At 35.1% G+C, this 17,636-nt stretch overlaps 1 protein-coding gene across 2 annotated transcripts; it reads left to right on the forward strand.

Annotated features, from left to right (window-relative positions):
- Positions 1-14,335: 14,335 nt before the first annotated feature.
- Positions 14,336-17,109, forward strand: LOC108283434 (glycerol kinase-like). Of its 2 annotated transcripts, XM_017499778.2 has the most exons (2): positions 14,338-16,062; positions 16,150-17,109. In XM_017499778.2, the coding sequence occupies exons 1-2, from the start codon at positions 14,499-14,501 to the stop codon at positions 16,158-16,160; spliced, it is 1,575 nt and encodes a 524-aa protein (XP_017355267.1). In that variant the 5' UTR covers positions 14,338-14,498; the 3' UTR covers positions 16,161-17,109. The 2 variants fall into 2 exon arrangements, with proteins under 2 accessions (XP_017355265.1, XP_017355267.1); XM_017499776.2 differs by having other exon boundaries at positions 14,336-17,109.
- The last annotated feature ends 527 nt before the right edge of the window (positions 17,110-17,636 follow it).

Below are 17,636 nucleotides of genomic sequence, written 5' to 3' on the forward strand. Positions count from 1 at the left end.
TAAGGGAGCATAGATGGAGCTTCATATTTTTCTTATCCTGAGGCCCTCATTACTTTTAAAATAATGTAGAGATATTCTTTAGACATTTTGAGTATTGCTTTATGTTATCTTATGTATGTTGAAAATACCTTTTTTCAATCTGTTTTTTGACTTTTTAGTTTTTAATGAAATCTTGTCATGTAAAAGTATTAATTTTCCTTTTGTCAAATTAATAATTTCCTTTGTGATTTGTATATGCATATATTGTTAACAATTTTTTTTATTCAAAAGATTCAAAAATTGTCTTTTGAAATATCTAGGCCCAGCCACAGTGGCTCACACCTGTAATCCCAGCACTTTCGGAGGCCGAGATAGGCAGATCACTTGAGGTCAGGAGTTTGAGACTAGCGTGGCCAACATGGTGAAACCCTGTCTCTATGAAAAATTTTTAAAAATTAGCTGGGCATGGTGGCATGTGGCTATAATCCCAGCTACTCAGGAGGCTGAGGCATAAGAATCATTTGAGCCAAGATCACACCACTGCACTCCAGCCTGAGTGACAGAGTTAGACTCTGTCTTTAAAAAAAAATCTCTATAGTTTGACAATGTAGTTAGAGTAGAACATTTTTTTTTAATAAAAGAGAAGAATGAGGAGAGTATATGTAAATATTTTTAAAACATTTTCAGTAATTATATTCATGGATATAGTATTAGTGTTTTATAATTGTTGCATGTGTAATGTGAGATAAAACAAATGATTACTTATTGAATATCCCAATTTTAAATGTAATATAGAGGACATTGGGGAAAGTCATTGGAGTCTTCTATTTAAATTATATATATATTTATGATGGACTCATAGTCTATCTATCTAACTCCCATTTATCTATTTACCTGCTGACTATGTCCATTCAAAATTCTAATGACATTGAGCATTCAAATAAATATGATCATTCCTAGGTTCAGATTGTGGTATTGCAATAATTTTTCTCGATGTAAGAATCTAGGGCTTCTTGGAGAAATGACTGATTCCAGGTTTAGTACAGGAAACCTATAAGGTGAACTTGAAACAGATGAATATGTTTAATTGCACCATGTGGATGAAATTAGCAAAACCCACATTATGGACAACTCTACAGTCAAAATACCTGAGTAGATTGGAAGAAAGTGAATGGGCTATACAGAGAATCTACAGATTACAATAGACTGAAAACGTACAGAATTACAAAGTGTACAAGACTAGGCTATAATGTGTAATGTGTTAACAATTCAAACTGGGATGATTAAACCATTCAGAAAGCAAGGCAGTAATTATTTAAAGTTTGAGATTGTAGTTTTTGCTGATAATGTGAGCATTGCAATTGTAATGGAACACGCAAATGGTTTTATGTGGCTGCTGTCAAAATTCTGTTTCCTGATCTTGGTAGTGATTGCAGTTATTATGAAGTGGTTTACCTTGTGATAGTTATACATATTTTTATGTGGTGTTTCTATCTTGACATTTGATATTAAAATCAAATAATTAAAATTTATTTTGAGGTAGGTAAGAGGTTGCTGACAGTCTGCACTCTCTAGAAATCAGAGCCTTAGGCAAAGATTAAGTGCTAAAGGTTTATTTGGGGAAGGATGCAATCCCAGTATAGCAAAAGTAAATGAAGTGAGACAGGAAGCATGGTAAACAAGGCAGTGTGATCAGTTACCATGCTGACCATTGTTTCCTGATGATTAGCGAATGACATGATTGTCTATATAGAAAGACCCTAAAATTCTACCCCCCCCAAAAAAAAAACTTCCTGGAAATAATAAGAGATTTAGCAAGGCTGAAAGATATAAGGTCAATATGCAAAAGTCAATTGCTTTTTTATATACCTGCAATGAACAATTATAATTGAAATGTATAAACTAATACTATTTTTTACAACACCCAAATAAGTGAAGTACTATGGTATTAATCTAACAAAATAAGTTCAGGATATTATTAGAAATGTACAAATTGCTGGTGAAATAAATCAAAGAAGCTCCAAATTATTGGAGAGATGTACCATACTCATGGATTGAAAGATTCAAAATAGTTAAGATGTTAATTTTTTACAATTTTGTTCTATAGATTTAGTGCAATTTGAATCAAATTCTAGCAAGCTTTTATGTAGACATTGACAAAATAATTCTAAGATTTATAGAGAGGCAAAGGTAATAGAAAGGCCAAGATAATTTTGGAAGAAAAAAAAAGTCAGATGACACACCAGGAAGTCTTAATTTTAAGACTTCCTGTAATGTTACAATGATCAAGTCAGTGTGGTATTAGAGAAATGATAGATACATAAATTAAGACAAGAGAATAGAGAGCCCAGAAATAGACCTAAGCAACTATCATTATTTTTGACAACATTGGAAAGGTAATTCAATAAAAAAAGTTAACCTTTCTAAAAAAAATAGTGCTGAAAGAGTTCAATGTTTTTATGCAGTAAAATGATTACCAATATTTCACTTGTATCTTACATAAAAATTAAATAAAATGACTTAAACATGAATGCAAAATTATGAAATGTCTAGGAGAAAATCTATGTGACCTTGAGTTTGGTGGTTAGTTTTTACATAAAACACCAAAAGCACAATGAATCAAAGAAAAAAAAGAAAAATTGATCTCTATCAAAACTGAAAACTTTTGCTCTACACAAGTCACTGTGAAGGCAAATAATCTGTACAACAAAACCTCATTTCACAAGTTTATGTAACAAACCTGCACTTCTACCCCAAAGTAAAAATAAAAGGTTTTTTTTAAAAGATAAGGCACTGACTGAAAGAAAATATTTGAATATTTCATGTCTGATGAAAAACTTTTATCCAGAATAAACTGAATAAAAACACCTCTAGAAACTCAATAATAAGAAAAGAAACAGCTCAATGAAAAACCGTGGAAAAGATCTGAATGGATGCATCCTAAAGAAAATACAAGGATGGCAAATTGACTTTTAAAAAGATGTTCAATGTAAATTGTCATTAAGAAACTACAACAAAATACCACTATAATCCTATTTTAACAGCTAAAAAAAAAAATCTGACATTTCCAAATTCTGGGAAAAATGTGGGGCATGAAGCAGCCTCATTTATTGCTGTCCTAGGAAAATGTTAGGGCAACTTGGGAAGGCAGTTCAGATGTTTCTTATAAAGTTAGACACAGACTGCCCATACAACCTAGCCATTGTACTTGCTAGGTATTTACCCAAGTGAAGTAAAAATTTAAATCCACACAAAAACCCATGTATGGATGTTTATAGAAGATATATTTATAATTACCAGCAATTAGAAGCAATCAAAATGTCCTTCAGTAGGTAAATTGATAACAACTTGTGATCCATTGAGCTAATAATTCACATAACAAAATGCATGAACCATAAATGTGTTTTGCTAAGTGAAAGAAGCTATAGCAAAAGACTCTATTACATATGAGTCAATTCTAATGACATTCTGTAACAAAGGAGAAACTAATAGAGATAGAAAAAAGACAAGTGGATACTTCCATCTTTGTGATAAGCAAGAGGGCAGCGTTTTACTAGGAAAGTAAGGGGGATTTTTGGGTGCTGGAGCTAATGCGTATGATATTGTCAGATCCGTTATGCATTTGTCAAACTCATAGCACTTTACAGCACAAAAAGTGAACTTTAACATATGCAAATTAAAAAATATCCAGAAAGAGCTTGGTGACTCCTAAGGTGGAATGCAGACTGTGACAAAAAATCTGTGTTTGGTATGAGTTCACTGAAGAGGGTGGGGAATATGAACTGCCTTATACAACTTTGTAAAACAATGTTTTGACACAACGATAATACTAAAAGAAAAATAACTACATAATCTCTGTATTGTAATTGTTCAGATTTTTTCTTGTGGAAGAAAGGGTTACAAACAATCCTGAAGTTGCTGTACATGTATACTGGAGTTCAATCAGTAAAGAAAGGATAGTGGATGGTGAGAGCCTGGTTTCTTAGAAGAGAAGAGCTGCAGAGATGCAGGGGAAGAATAGAATGTATCATGTGGTATTGGATTAGAATCAAAGACATCAGCTTGAGCTCATGTTTAGCTTAATTTAGATTCAGACAAAATATATGGAAATTATTATGGATATCTGTATATGCAAGCTAATGTATAAACATGTGTTCCCTATCTCTGCCTGTAATTACTTGTATACCCCTGTTGAGATCTTATTCTGTAGTAACATTGTTGAAAAAATCAACCAGTGCTCCTTGAAGACATGGGTGATTCAGAGTCTGAGCAAGAAAGATTGAGATAAGGCTGAAGCATCTTGTGATGTTAAAAAGTATAGAAATGCTCTTAAAAGCAAAAGGATGGGGCACATCAAAGGGATACAGGACCCAACCTGAAGGAATTCCTGTCTTAGTCCCTGTGGGATGCTGTAAAAGAATGCCATAGACTGCGTGGCTGATAAACAATATAAATTTACTTCTCACAGCTCTTAAGTCTGGGAAGTTTAAAATCAAGGCACTAACAGATTTGGTATCTGCTGATTGTAGAAGATGCAAGCAAGGTCTCTGGGGTCTTTTAAATAGGGGCAGTAATCACATTTATGAGGGCTCCCTGACATTACCTAATCACCTTGCAAAAGTCCCACCTCCAAATATCATTGTGTTGGGCATTATGTTTCAACATCTGAGTTTTTGGAGGAATATAAGCATTTACTTTACAGCAGCTCCTAATAGCCAAATTTAGAATTATTTGAGTAATAAATTTAATAATGTAGTTTGGATTATAACCTATAGTATAAAATACTGATATTTTATAAATATGATATAAATGATTGAATAGATAAATAATAGAAACATTATTTTGTTTCTCTTTTTCAGAACTGTTTTGGCTATTTTCTTAACCACTACCTTTCCATATAAATATTAGAATTAGTTTGTAAATCATTACAAAACATCTTTCTGGGATTTTAATTGAGACCATTTTTGAAACATCAAAATGTCTTACAATCTCAAAGAACAGGGCTCTTTAAATTCACGTATCATTTTAAATATTTAGCTTGACCACATGGTTGACTGGCAATTCTTTGGTAGTAAGAGGTCAATACCTCATCCTTCATGACTCACTGACATGTACTCAATGTCTTATTTTTAGTTTAGGCACATTTGTCTCTCCTGTGTATCAGGCTTGCTTGTGAGCCTTCCATCAGTGTGCACCAGTGACCTAACGTTTATACTTTGTGTATTTGTATTGTCATGAAACAATTGTGCAAAACTGCCCAACAGACTTTACAACTCCTCAAAGGCACATACATTGATCAGATCATTATTTAAGAGTCTTCATTCACCTTTAGGCCCCCTACATACAATCCAAAGAGCCAATGTTGTTTTTGAATATTACATCTGTATCACTCAGCTGCACCACTAGCTGTTAGTAACTGTGACCAGCTTATTATAGACTCTATATCAGAGACATCACTCTGGCCTTGGGGTCTCCACATGCACAAGTGCTGCTAGGATATTTTTATACTCAAATACTATATAATTTTTAATTTCAACCCTTGTAATTCAAAGTAAAAGTAAACAGGTTAAATAAAAGGCACTAGAAGGCATGCATATAGCTTATCTCTAGTGAATCTGCCTTCTGCATGGTTCACCGTTAAATATTTTTAGACATTTCCTTCTTCATTTTCTGTTTAGGTCATAATCCTCTATGTCCCATGTCAAATGCTTTTATGTAAGCTAACAAGTAGGAAAAAGTTCTCAACTTTTGCGATCCACAATGCGGACCCACATGAACAGTAAATAGTCCATGTAGGCCTAATATATATAAATCTTTTAAGTGCATGCTAATGTTATTACAAAAATTCATGTAAAAATGACAGTGAATTTCTAGTAGTTTTTGCCAAAACTATATATTTTTTCAACAGTACTTCCATCATTGACTGGGATATTTTTGCTATATTTGCATTTTTAATTTAAATATTTTAAAAATCAAAGTCATACATGCATATTTTTAAAATTGTCAAATAATTGTAAGCAACTTATATAGAAAGGTGAAAGACTGTTGCCCTTTTTCTTTTTACTCATATGGTGTTACTCTTCAGAGTATTCAACTATTTCTTTTGGTACATATTTAGTAGTCATCTGCTTGTATAAACATTTCTTAATTCTCAAATGTGTTTTTCCTATAGTTAATAGGTGTCTGTAAAAATTTTTGTTTAAAAAAATCTTGTTTATATTTGCAAACTTTTCACCTAAGATAATTCTACATACATCTGAAACCTCGTGGTATTTTTTCCAAATGCTCTGGCTGTGTCCTCTGTTGGCCTGGGACAGAATTCTTGTCCAGGGACATCCCTTCACAGTTCTGCTGTGTTGGATTTCTTCTTTCCAAATATTCTGTCCTCTTCTACTTTTGTTTACTTCCAAGTTTTGATGGAGCAGATCTTCCAGCATCTTTCTAAGGGAAAATTCATATGAGCTACGTCTTTGAATACCTGGATGCTTTACTTCAGCATTATACTTGCCAGTTGGCTTTATTTCAGCATTATACTTGCCAGGTTGTAAAGCCTAGAATGAACCCTTTCCCCACATAATTTTAAAAGCAGGCTATTTATTTCTTATTTTCCTAGAAACTTAAGTGTTGCATCATGGAGAAGAGACAGCTATCTGTTTTTTAGGAATCTTGAGTCTCTCTGATGCTTGATGCACTGTCTTCTGGTTCTGGACTTATTAGGTTATCTTGGAGTTACTAGGTCACTCAGAGTGAATGTGGTTTAATTTTGAGCAGTGGGAGAGAATGAATTAGACCTGCATGTTGGTGGGAAGAGATGGGTAATGGAGGAAGAAAGGGTAGATTTTGAAATGCCTCCTCTAAGATTCTGGTACGTAGGGAGTCATAGGCAGAGGATGCATATATGAATAGCTCAGGTCACATAGCTCTGGGAAATTCACTGTTTTCTTGGACTACATTGAGACTGGCAAAAGGGTCAGGATTAGGAAAGTAGAAAAAGAATAGATACAAATAGGCCCTAAACAGCACAAGGAACCAGGTAAGTCACCCCAGAAGTGGGACAGAGTCCTTGGCCAGGGACATCCCTTCACAGTTCTCCTGTGTTAGATTCCTTCTTTACAAATTATCTGTTCTCTTCCTTCTTTGTTTACCTCCAAGTTTTGATGGAGCAGATCTTCCAGCATCTTTGGCCTTGATGTCAGTGCCATTGACACTATTACCAGAGGAGCAGCATCCTTATAATTGCAGCATGAATATCCTCAGTGCAGGACACCCACTGATCCAAGGCTGCTGGTGCTGGGATGGCAAATGGAGAGGTCGGGCAGATGCAGGTATTTGTGTGCATGCTTGCATGCGTGTACACACCTAGTGTATCAGAGGAATACAAGCTGTAGATATTAAACTCTAGTTAATAGAGAGCTGTTAAACCCTTAATTAAATATCAACTCCTGCCGGGCGCGGTGGCTCAAGCCTGTAATCCCAGCACTTTGGGAGGCCGAGGCGGGTGGATCACGAGGTCAAGAGATCGAGACCATCCTGGTCAACATGGTGAAACCCCGTCTCTACTAAAACTACAAAAAATTAGCTGGGCATGGTGGCGCGTGCCTGTAATCCCAGCTACTCAGGAGGCTGAGACAGGAGAATTGCCTGAACCCAGGAGGCGGAGTTTGCGGTGAGCCGAGATCGCGCCATTGCACTCCAGCCTGGGTAACAAGAGCGAAACTCCGTCCCCCCCCAAAAAAAAAAAAAAAATCAACTCCAAATACCACCAGAATGTAATTGGAAATCTCTCCATCTTTGAGTATCTGTAAATGTCGGGAAGCATCTCTAAATCAGGAAATCTTTTTTTTTTAACCTGAAAGTTTCTCTGCATTGACTCACTCACAAGGGACTAATTATTTCACCACCTTGAAAACTTTGTAAGGAATTAAAGCAATTATCTCCTTTTTAGAAGGCCCACGCCTTCACTAGATTTCTACTTACGTATCAGGGCACAAAATCATTCAGATTTTTCTCTTAAGAGACTTCTGCAACTCTTCCAACCTCTTAATCATACCCCTCTGTCAGAAATCAAGCAACAAAAAAAACATTATCTTTTCTTTTTTGCTCTCCCTTTCTGAAGTAATAAAATATTGAGTTCTGGGTTTTGGGAACTTGGTTTAGGATAAACATTTGGTCCATTATCACCTACATTGCATGGGAACAACTCTATCTCATATATAGACTAATATAAAATAAAATATATTAGGGAACTAACAGGCAGACATTTTTCTATTCTTAGGGCATAAAGGAATATTTTATGAAGTATTTTCCATTAATTTTCTAAAGACCTTTTTCTTGGTCACTATTTTTAGATATCCTATTTCTGGAGATAAGGGCTAAGAATTACCCCCTAAGAATCTTAACCTGAGTTTTATTTTAACTTGCTAGGTAAGCCAGACCAAGAGGTTCAGCTTTCAGTAAGCAGTTTAATCCCTGAACAGATCAATAATAAGCTCTGAAATTGAATCAGTAATAAAAAGCCTGCCAACCAAGAAAAAATGCCAGGGCCAGATGGATTCACAGTCAAATTCCACCAGATGTATAAAGAAGGGCTGGTGCCACTCCTACTGAAACTATTCCAAAAATTTGAGGAGGAGGGACTTTTTCCTAACTCATTCTATGAGGCCAGCATCACCCTGATGCAAATGGTTCAGCTTCTACAACCTCATTAGACTTGTAAAGGAGGATATGTTAGAGGTTGGGAGAACATCTCTTCTGGTGAAACTGATTCTTAGATTCTTTGATCCCTTTAAATTTCTCTTCATTGGTCAGGGACCATGAGTGTATTTAGTCATTTGAGAAACTCTGGCGTGGTGTTTGCATAATAGGTCAAATGCGAAATCTGGCTTGCTAGATGGAATCCTTGGATTATGATATATGGCACAATAGCATCTAAGAATCACAATCCCAAATAAGAGAGTGATGTAACTGAGTCTGAGATCCACAGATTTGAAAGCACCCTTCTCAGTGCTTTCAAATCCATCTGCCACTAGGTGCAGGAATCCTTCTTATAACATTACTTGGTGGACATTGAAACACGACCATCTCTAGGAATGGTGAAAACACAACTTTAGGAATTCAACTGTTTATATTTAATCAACTAATCGAACTAAATGTAACTTCCTCCCGTTGTCCAATTCTGCCCTTTTGAGTTACATGGACTGGCTTTTAAGTCTCTTCCCACTTAGATCTTAAAATTTCTGTACAAAATATTTCAATCCCAGTAATCAGTATGGAATCTTGACCTTTTAACATCCAGACTGCCCATCTCTAGATGCCCATTAATTTTATAGCGTCTCTTTTAAAATCCAAGGATCAGAGTTGACTTAAATTTCTTATATGACTCGTTGATAGTGAACACAGCTGGAGACTGCTTGTGTAGCCTGTTCGCTACTCCTCTGCCTACGTAGTCTAAGATGGCTTGTAGAGATTTAGTCTGCTGATTCACTGTCCTTCCCATGTTCTTAATTCATTTGTATCATGATTAGTAAAGGAATGTCAGGTATGAAGTATCTATTTTATTTCTGACACTGAGAAGACACTGAATTCTCCTATATGATAATACTATTGCCATCCCACATGAGAAAATTAACAACTTCAATAATAAAAAGGTATACTTTATATTTCAATTTCCAAATATTTTCCCAAATACATTTATAGTTTTTTTTTTAAATCAAGGATCCTATCAAGGTTCATGTATTATATTTGATTATTTTGTGTTTTAAGTTTGTTTTAATTTATCAAGTTCCCTCTACACACTTCCTATCTTTTAATTTAATTTAATTTTGGCTTTGTTCATTCCTCTTCTCAATGCCATTTACTATATTTCACTCAAATATAGTCCTCTTTGGTTACCTTGTAATTTAATATTTACTTCTGAAATATTTTTGACAGATTTTAAAATTTCTTTATCAAATTTACTTGACTTTTTCGTCTGTTGCTATTTTTGTGCACTTCCATTCTAAGCTTTTTAAAAATTCTGATTGCCAGTGTTGTTTCCTATTCGTCAACGCCTTTTAGTTGTGGCTAAGTCATGTTGGGGACTTATTTTATAGTCTTCCTCAATTTTGTAAATATTTGGATAATATTTTTCTCAGCTGAAAATTTTATTTTACCCTTTCATTTTGTTGTTTTAGAAGCGTTATATGTATGTTCATTATTTTCTGTTGCTTCAAAGTTTTTGGAGGTTTCCTGATACAGCAAGAAAACTTGTATGAAGGAAGTCATCTTTTGTGACTGGTTTACTATGTTTCATCCTATAGTTGTTAATGCTCTCTGTTACTAGACATGTTGTACATTTTTTTAGTAAGTGGTGCTATTTTGGGATTGGATGAGTTGGTACTTGTTTTTGATACTCATGTTTTCGTTAAGACCCTAATTTTTGCCTCTTGCTTCCCCTTCATCCTCAAGGCTCTAAGATTTGCCTCCCACTTCAAATTGCCTCCCACCTCCAAAAGAGTGTGCTTTTAATAGATGGATGCCCCTGGTCCCCTGTATATATGCATACCCTTCTATTTTTTGATCTTCAGTAGTCAGTGCTCTGATCCACAAGACTCAGACCTATTTTCAGTATTTCCCATTCAGGATATGATCTTAATTTTCTAGGGATGATTTTTTTCTCAATTATCCTTTCTCTCTGATAAGACTGATGACTATGTATTATAAAAGTTACCCTTAATCATACTAATAGTATGGGACTGAAGTTTTAGCTCTGGAACCCTTATTAGAAATTTCACTTTATCTTATAGTGAGTCATCAGTCAGCATCTGTTTGGAGTCATTTATACACACCAGGGGACATCTAATTAATGATACTAACATCTAGTTATTCTTTTAAAAAAGTTAACATTTTAAAATACGTTGATTAAACTTCAGTTAAATTATGTTTGTGGTATTTCTTCTTCTCCAAGTCAAGTAAATTACTTTATGTGTCTTTATTAATACAAAATTTACTAATATTTATTGAATGCCTGGCAAAGACTAGTTATCCTTCTTTGCAATGGAGAGAAGAAGATACAGTAAGACATAATTCCAGCACTCAAGGAGCTCAATCTTAATTGTGAGAGGCAGATAAATATATAAATAATTATAGTACAGTGGGTTAAATAATTCATGATTAATAATGTACAAGTGCTATGGTGTATTAGTGAGTTCTCCAGAGCAAGAGAATAGGATAAAGATACATAGCTATCCATATCTATGTCTAGATAAATGAAAAATTGGCTCACACAATTATGAAGGCTGAGAAGTCCCAAGAGCTGCCAACTGAAAGCTGGAGACCCAGGAAAGACAGTTGTGTGATTCAGTCCAAGTCTGAAGGCCAGAGGACCAGGTGAGCTGATGGTGTAAATCCTAGTCTAAGGTCAGAAGAAGATGAGATGTCCCAGCTCAAGCAATGAGGCTTGAGAAAAAGAAGTGAATTTTTCCTTCCCTCCACTTTTTGTTCTATTCTCAGTGGATTGGATGATGCTGGTCCACATTAGGGAGGGCAGTCTACTGAGTCCACCAATTCAAACAGTAATGTCATTTGGAAAGCTCCTCCCAGGCACATCCAGAAATAATGTTTGCTCCAGACACTCTATGGCCTACTTGAGTTGACACACAACATTCACTATCACACTGGGAATATAAGAGCAAATTTTCTAGCTCTGAGACAGTCAAGGAAACGTCCTTAAGTAGGTGGCAATTAAATGGGTCTTGATGAAAGATTATAGGTTTGAAATAAGGTGAAGGTAGAAGGGAGAAAAATTTCTTATCTAAGTCACTAGCATGTGGAGAGGGATATAGGCCCCAATTATATTTTATATTTATGGAAAATCAACTTAAAAAGTTGAAGTGTTGGATAGACTTTCTGCAAAGTGATGACAAGTATCTAAAATAGATCAAAATCACCCAGAAACGTTCTCTAAACTGTATCCATGACAGAGGTCAGCATGCCTAGAGATCATATACATTTATATATATATGTGTATATATATGTTTATATATATACAAAGTTGGGGTGTGTGTGTATATGTATGTAGTTTAAGGTGTGTGTAATGGGTGTTCACATCTTTTATTATAGTAGAATTTTATTATACTCTAAATAAAAATCATCTTCACCCAATTTTATTTTCACTACTGATTTTTAAATAGATGAGCTTGGGGATTACTCAAGAATATCTCTATTAAGTGGGGATTATAGGAAGATTTGAAGCACTAGAATTGGATGTCCATCTGAATGTAGGAGAAGAATTAAGGAGAATGTATTGTGGCTAATCACAGATAAAGGATCAAAATAGGTGAGCAGCTGAAAGAAAAATCAGAGAGGGTAGGTCACTGACTCTCTTGAGAAACATTTACAACATCATACAAGAATGACATTCACATCAGAATATTTATTCTTGCCAAGTTGATTAATAGATACTTATTATCCGGATAGTAGTGTATTGATAAGGTAATATCTATTTTAATTACTTTCTATTGCATAAACCGTTATTTCTTATGCATTCTTGGAAATTCTCAGGTGTTGCATATATCTAAGTAATATAATCTGCCACTGTCTCTACCTTATTTATTTACCAGTATAACAACAAAGAGTAATGGATTGAAAGAAGTAAGATGTAAAATAAGAGTTAAATAAATTTTGAAAAGAAACAAACAAAATCATTGAAGAAATTAAAAAATTACAATTTCCCAAGAAAGAGTACATTAGGCTGAAAGTAAAATAAGAGCTATTGAGCAAAGAAATAGAAATAGCTAAATAATGAACTTGAAATAATTAAAGGGGTATAAAATATTAGAGAAAAATAGGCAAGATTAAAGTGATTGAGGTAGGCCAAGTAGATTCATTATATATATTTGGGATTTGTAAATAACAAAAGCAATACAATGAAAAAATATAATATTTAACACTATGTTTGATCACCATCTTGAAATGGAGATAGTTTTGAATATGCATAATGAAAAGATTCACTATGTATCTAGGAAAGTGACCTAGAACAGATACACCTGTGATAAAACCATTAGACTTTGAAAGTGAAGAAAAAATTCCAGGAATATAAAATACCACATACAAGAAATATAAATTATGCCAGTATCAGATTTGTTAATAGAACCAATAAGCAAGAGAACAATTTATTTTCCTAAGTATTTCCTTTAATTAGGAAAGAGGGAGACAACGGATGACTGAGAAAGTATTTTTCAAAAGAACAGTTGATAAACACAATCATATTTCAATATCAAATGAAGAAAATTTCAGTACAAAAATGATAACTGAAAAGATTTTTAATTCTAAATGCCCAATTTCAGTAGGGTCATACATGTATGAATGTCTGTGCATCATGTAACAATTACCTTCATAAAATAGAAACTACATGAGGTGAAGGGTGAAATAAATACATACAAAACATTGAGAGACTTTAATACTATTCTCAGTCCTTAGGACAAGTGGGCAAAAAGTAAGAATAAAAAGATTGAACATAATAAAACAGACCTTACTGATATATATGTAGATTCTTACACACCAGTAGTAAAAAATATTTTTTCTTCTCATAATTCTTTTAAGACACGTATGAATCTTTAAAGAAAAAGTTATCCTATATTCTGGGGGCTACAGCATCTATAGATTTAATATGTATAATAATGGTCTAATGGACAGGAGCACAAATATAAGTGTATTTTTTCAAGGCTCTTACATTTTATATAGAGTGTTGTAGTATCAACTCTAATAGACTGTGATAATTTAATGGTGCATATTATAATCCCAGTAACAAACACTATAATAAAAAAGGTACATCTAATGTGTCAATGAAGGAATTAAAATAAAAACTTAAAAGTATTTAATCTAGAAGGTGATAGGAAAGGAAAAATAGAAGAAAAAATATAGATGGGACAAATTTAAAGAGATAGGAAATGGTGTACCTAAATAAAAAGATCAAAAGTTAATATTCTATGTAAATGGACTAAATACTACAATTAAAAATCAGACACGGTCAGTCTAATTCTATGATGTCTATGTGTGATATACTTTAAAGACAGATTGAAATTACAATGATGAAAAAAGTTATTCAAACAGTAAGCTTAAGAAATCTGGAGGTGTTATGCAATATTAGAAAGAGGAGACTTTAAGGCAAGAGGTTCTACCAGATGTAGAGAGGCCATCAGTATATTCCAAGATAATCTCCCCATATCAAAAGCCTTAATGTAATAATATTTTCAAAGTCCTTTTTTGCCATACAAGGTACAAATGCCTTTTGAGTGCCATATATTCAGTTTCTGAAGATTAGGATCTGCATATCATTTGGTGAGAAGCATTATTCAGCCTACCACAGCCTGTAACTGAAAGCTTCTCTATACTTCCAAGCACTTGGGAATTGATTTAAAAATTAAAAAATAGGCGTTCAGGGGACACGCGGGCCTCCCTCTCAGAACTCGCCCCTCCCCCACGCGCCGCCGTCACCCGGGCAACCGGCCGCAATCACCCGCAGACCTGAAGCTGGTTTCATGGCAGCCTCAAATAAGGCAGTTTTGGGGCCATTGGTGGGGGCAGTGGATCAGGGCACCAGTTCGACACGCTTTTTGGTTTTCAATTCAAAAACAGCTGAACTGCTCAGTCATCATCAAGTGGAACTAAAACAAGAGTTTCCCAGAGAAGGATGGGTGGAACAAGACCCTAAGGAAATTCTGCATTCTGTCTATGAGTGTATACAGAAAACATGTGAGAAACTCGGACAGCTCAATATTGATATTTCCAACATCAAAGCTATTGGCGTCAGCAACCAGAGAGAAACCACTGTAGTCTGGGACAAGTTAACTGGAGAGCCTCTCTACAATGCTGTGGTGTGGCTTGATCTAAGAACACAGTCTACTGTTGAGAATCTTGGTAAAAGAATTCCAAGAAATAATAACTTTGTCAAGTCCAAGACAGGCCTTCCACTTAGCACTTACTTCAGCGCTGTGAAACTTCGTTGGCTCCTTGACAATGTGAGAAAAGTTCAAAAGGCTGTTGAAGAAAAACGAGCGCTTTTTGGGACTATTGATTCATGGCTTATCTGGAGTTTGACGGGAGGAGTCAATGGAGGTGTCCACCATACGGATGTAACAAACGCAAGTAGGACTATGCTTTTCAACATTCATTCTTTGGAATGGGATAAAGAGCTCTGTGAATTTTTTGGAATTCCAATGGAAATTCTTCCAAATGTCCGGAGTTCTTCTGAGATCTATGGCCTAATGAAAGCTGGGGCCCTGGAAGGTGTGCCAATATCTGGGTGTTTAGGGGACCAGTCTGCTGCATTGGTGGGACAAATGTGCTTCCAGAATGGACAAGCCAAAAATACGTATGGAACAGGATGTTTCTTACTATGTAATACAGGCCATACGTGTGTGTTTTCTGATCATGGCCTTCTCACCACAGTGGCTTACAAACTTGGCAGAGACAAACCGGTATATTATGCATTGGAAGGTTCTGTAGCTATAGCTGGTGCTGTTATTCGCTGGCTAAGAGACAATCTTGGAATTATAAAGACCTCAGAAGAAATTGAAAAACTTGCTAACGAAGTAGGCACTTCTTATGGCTGCTACTTTGTCCCAGCATTTTCGGGGTTATATGCACCTTATTGGGAGCCCAGTGCAAGAGGGATAATCTGCGGACTCACTCAGTTCACCAATAAATGCCATATTGCTTTTGCTGCCTTAGAAGCTGTTTGTTTCCAAACTCGAGAGATTCTGGATGCCATGAATCGAGACTGTGGAATTCCACTCAGCCATTTGCAGGTAGATGGAGGAATGACCAGCAACAAAATTCTTATGCAGTTACAAGCAGACATTCTGTATATTCCGGTAGTGAGATCCCTGATGCCTGAAACCACTGCACTGGGTGCTGCCATGGCAGCAGGGGCTGCGGAAGGAGTCGGCGTGTGGAGTCTCGAACCTGAGGATTTGTCCACCGTCACGATGGAACGGTTTGAACCTCAGATTAATGCTGAGGAAAGTGAAATTCGTTATTCTACATGGAAGAAAGCAGTGATGAAGTCAATGGGTTGGGTTACAACTCAAACTCCAGAAAGTGGTGACCCTTGTATCTTCTGCAGTCTGCCCTTGGGCTTTTTTATAGTGAGTAGCATGGTAATGTTAATTGGAGCAAGGTACATCTCAGGTATCCCATAAATATTACCAACTCATGGATTCCCAAGATGCGAGCTTCTTACATAATGAAAGAACCCAGCAATTCTGTCTCTTAATGCGATGACACTGTTCATAGACTTTGAGTTTATTTATAAGCCGCTTGCTGCATGACCCTCCAAGTAGACCTGTGGCTTAAAATAAAGAAAATACAGCAAAAACAATACTATGGAAACATCTGTGGTTTCTTTCTTTTTTTTAATTTTTTAACATCTACAGTTAAGGTTAGGCCAGCTACCCTTGGGACTGAGCCCCTCCATTGCCGTAACATCTTTCTCCATTCCCTCTAAGATCTAGGAAGAATTCGGATCCTGCTATTGAAATCTTACATCAGACATACTCAAACACTATTGGATGAGGCTCTGAGTCTCTGCATGACATATACTTGATTAAAAGATTATTACTAACCTGTTAAAAATAAGCAGCTCTTTGCTTTCACTTTTCTACATAGTAGAAGACAGCAACATCTTCACTGGATGTTTGAATAGAAACCTTTACTAAATTATTAAAATAGACATTTAGTGTTCTCACAGCTTGGATATTTTCCTGAAAAGTATTTGCCAAAACTGAAATCCTTCAGCTATTTTCCATGGTCCCACTAATTATAATGACTTTCTGTCTGGATCTTATAGGAAAGGACACTTTATTTTTTCTTCCATCTTTCCTTTTTATATTTTTTACTTTGTATGTATAACATACGTGCCTATATATTTTATATACTGAGGGTAGCCCATTTATAAATTAAGAGCACATTATATTCAGAAGGTTCTAACAGAGCTGGTCTTAAGTGAACCACCAGGTATATAAATATGTTAGAAAACAGCTGTATACATTTTTGGGCAATCGTTATGCATAATATTTACGGGGAGAATTTTTTTCCTAAAGAGCCAACATTTAAAATTTATGTTTTAAGTCAATAAAAGAAAATATACTTAAAACAATTAAAAAATAAATAAAAGCTTTTCTATAAAGGCAATTACTGGCCTAGGTGTTCTCACTGATGAACACTTCTTAGCAATGTAGGAAGAAATAATATTTTTCCACAAAATAAAAAAAGATATACTTCCCAGTTTGTTTGATGATAACCAAAATTACCTTGATACCAAAACCTGACAAAGACCTTACAAGAAAGCAAAACTCCAGGCCAGTATCTCTCATAACCATAAAAATCCTGAATAAAAAGTTAGCAAATAGAATATGGCAATATATACAAGGGAGAATACATTCCACCATTTCCTCATAATCTTTCTAAGTTGATTCAGGAACAAAGCAATCACTGTTGGGATTTCTTTAAACATGGATAATGATGATTTTTGCCTAATTTAGAGCATTATGTGATAGAGTCATATTATGTATTCTTTGGTGTCTGGCTTCTGTCATTCAGTGTATCTGAGATTCTTCCACCTTGTGTGTATCAGTAGTTTGTTATTTTTCATTGCTAAGTATCATTTTCTCATGAAT

Source organism: Cebus imitator, unplaced genomic scaffold (assembly GCF_001604975.1).
Source record: "Cebus imitator isolate Cc_AM_T3 unplaced genomic scaffold, Cebus_imitator-1.0 Scaffold260, whole genome shotgun sequence".
Taxonomy (NCBI): Eukaryota; Metazoa; Chordata; class Mammalia; order Primates; family Cebidae; genus Cebus; species Cebus imitator.

Coding starts and splice junctions, on each gene's coding strand:
- LOC108283434 (XM_017499776.2), top strand. CDS start 14,499: ATGGCAGCCTCAAATAAGGCAGTTTTGGGGCCATTGGTGGGGGCAGTG.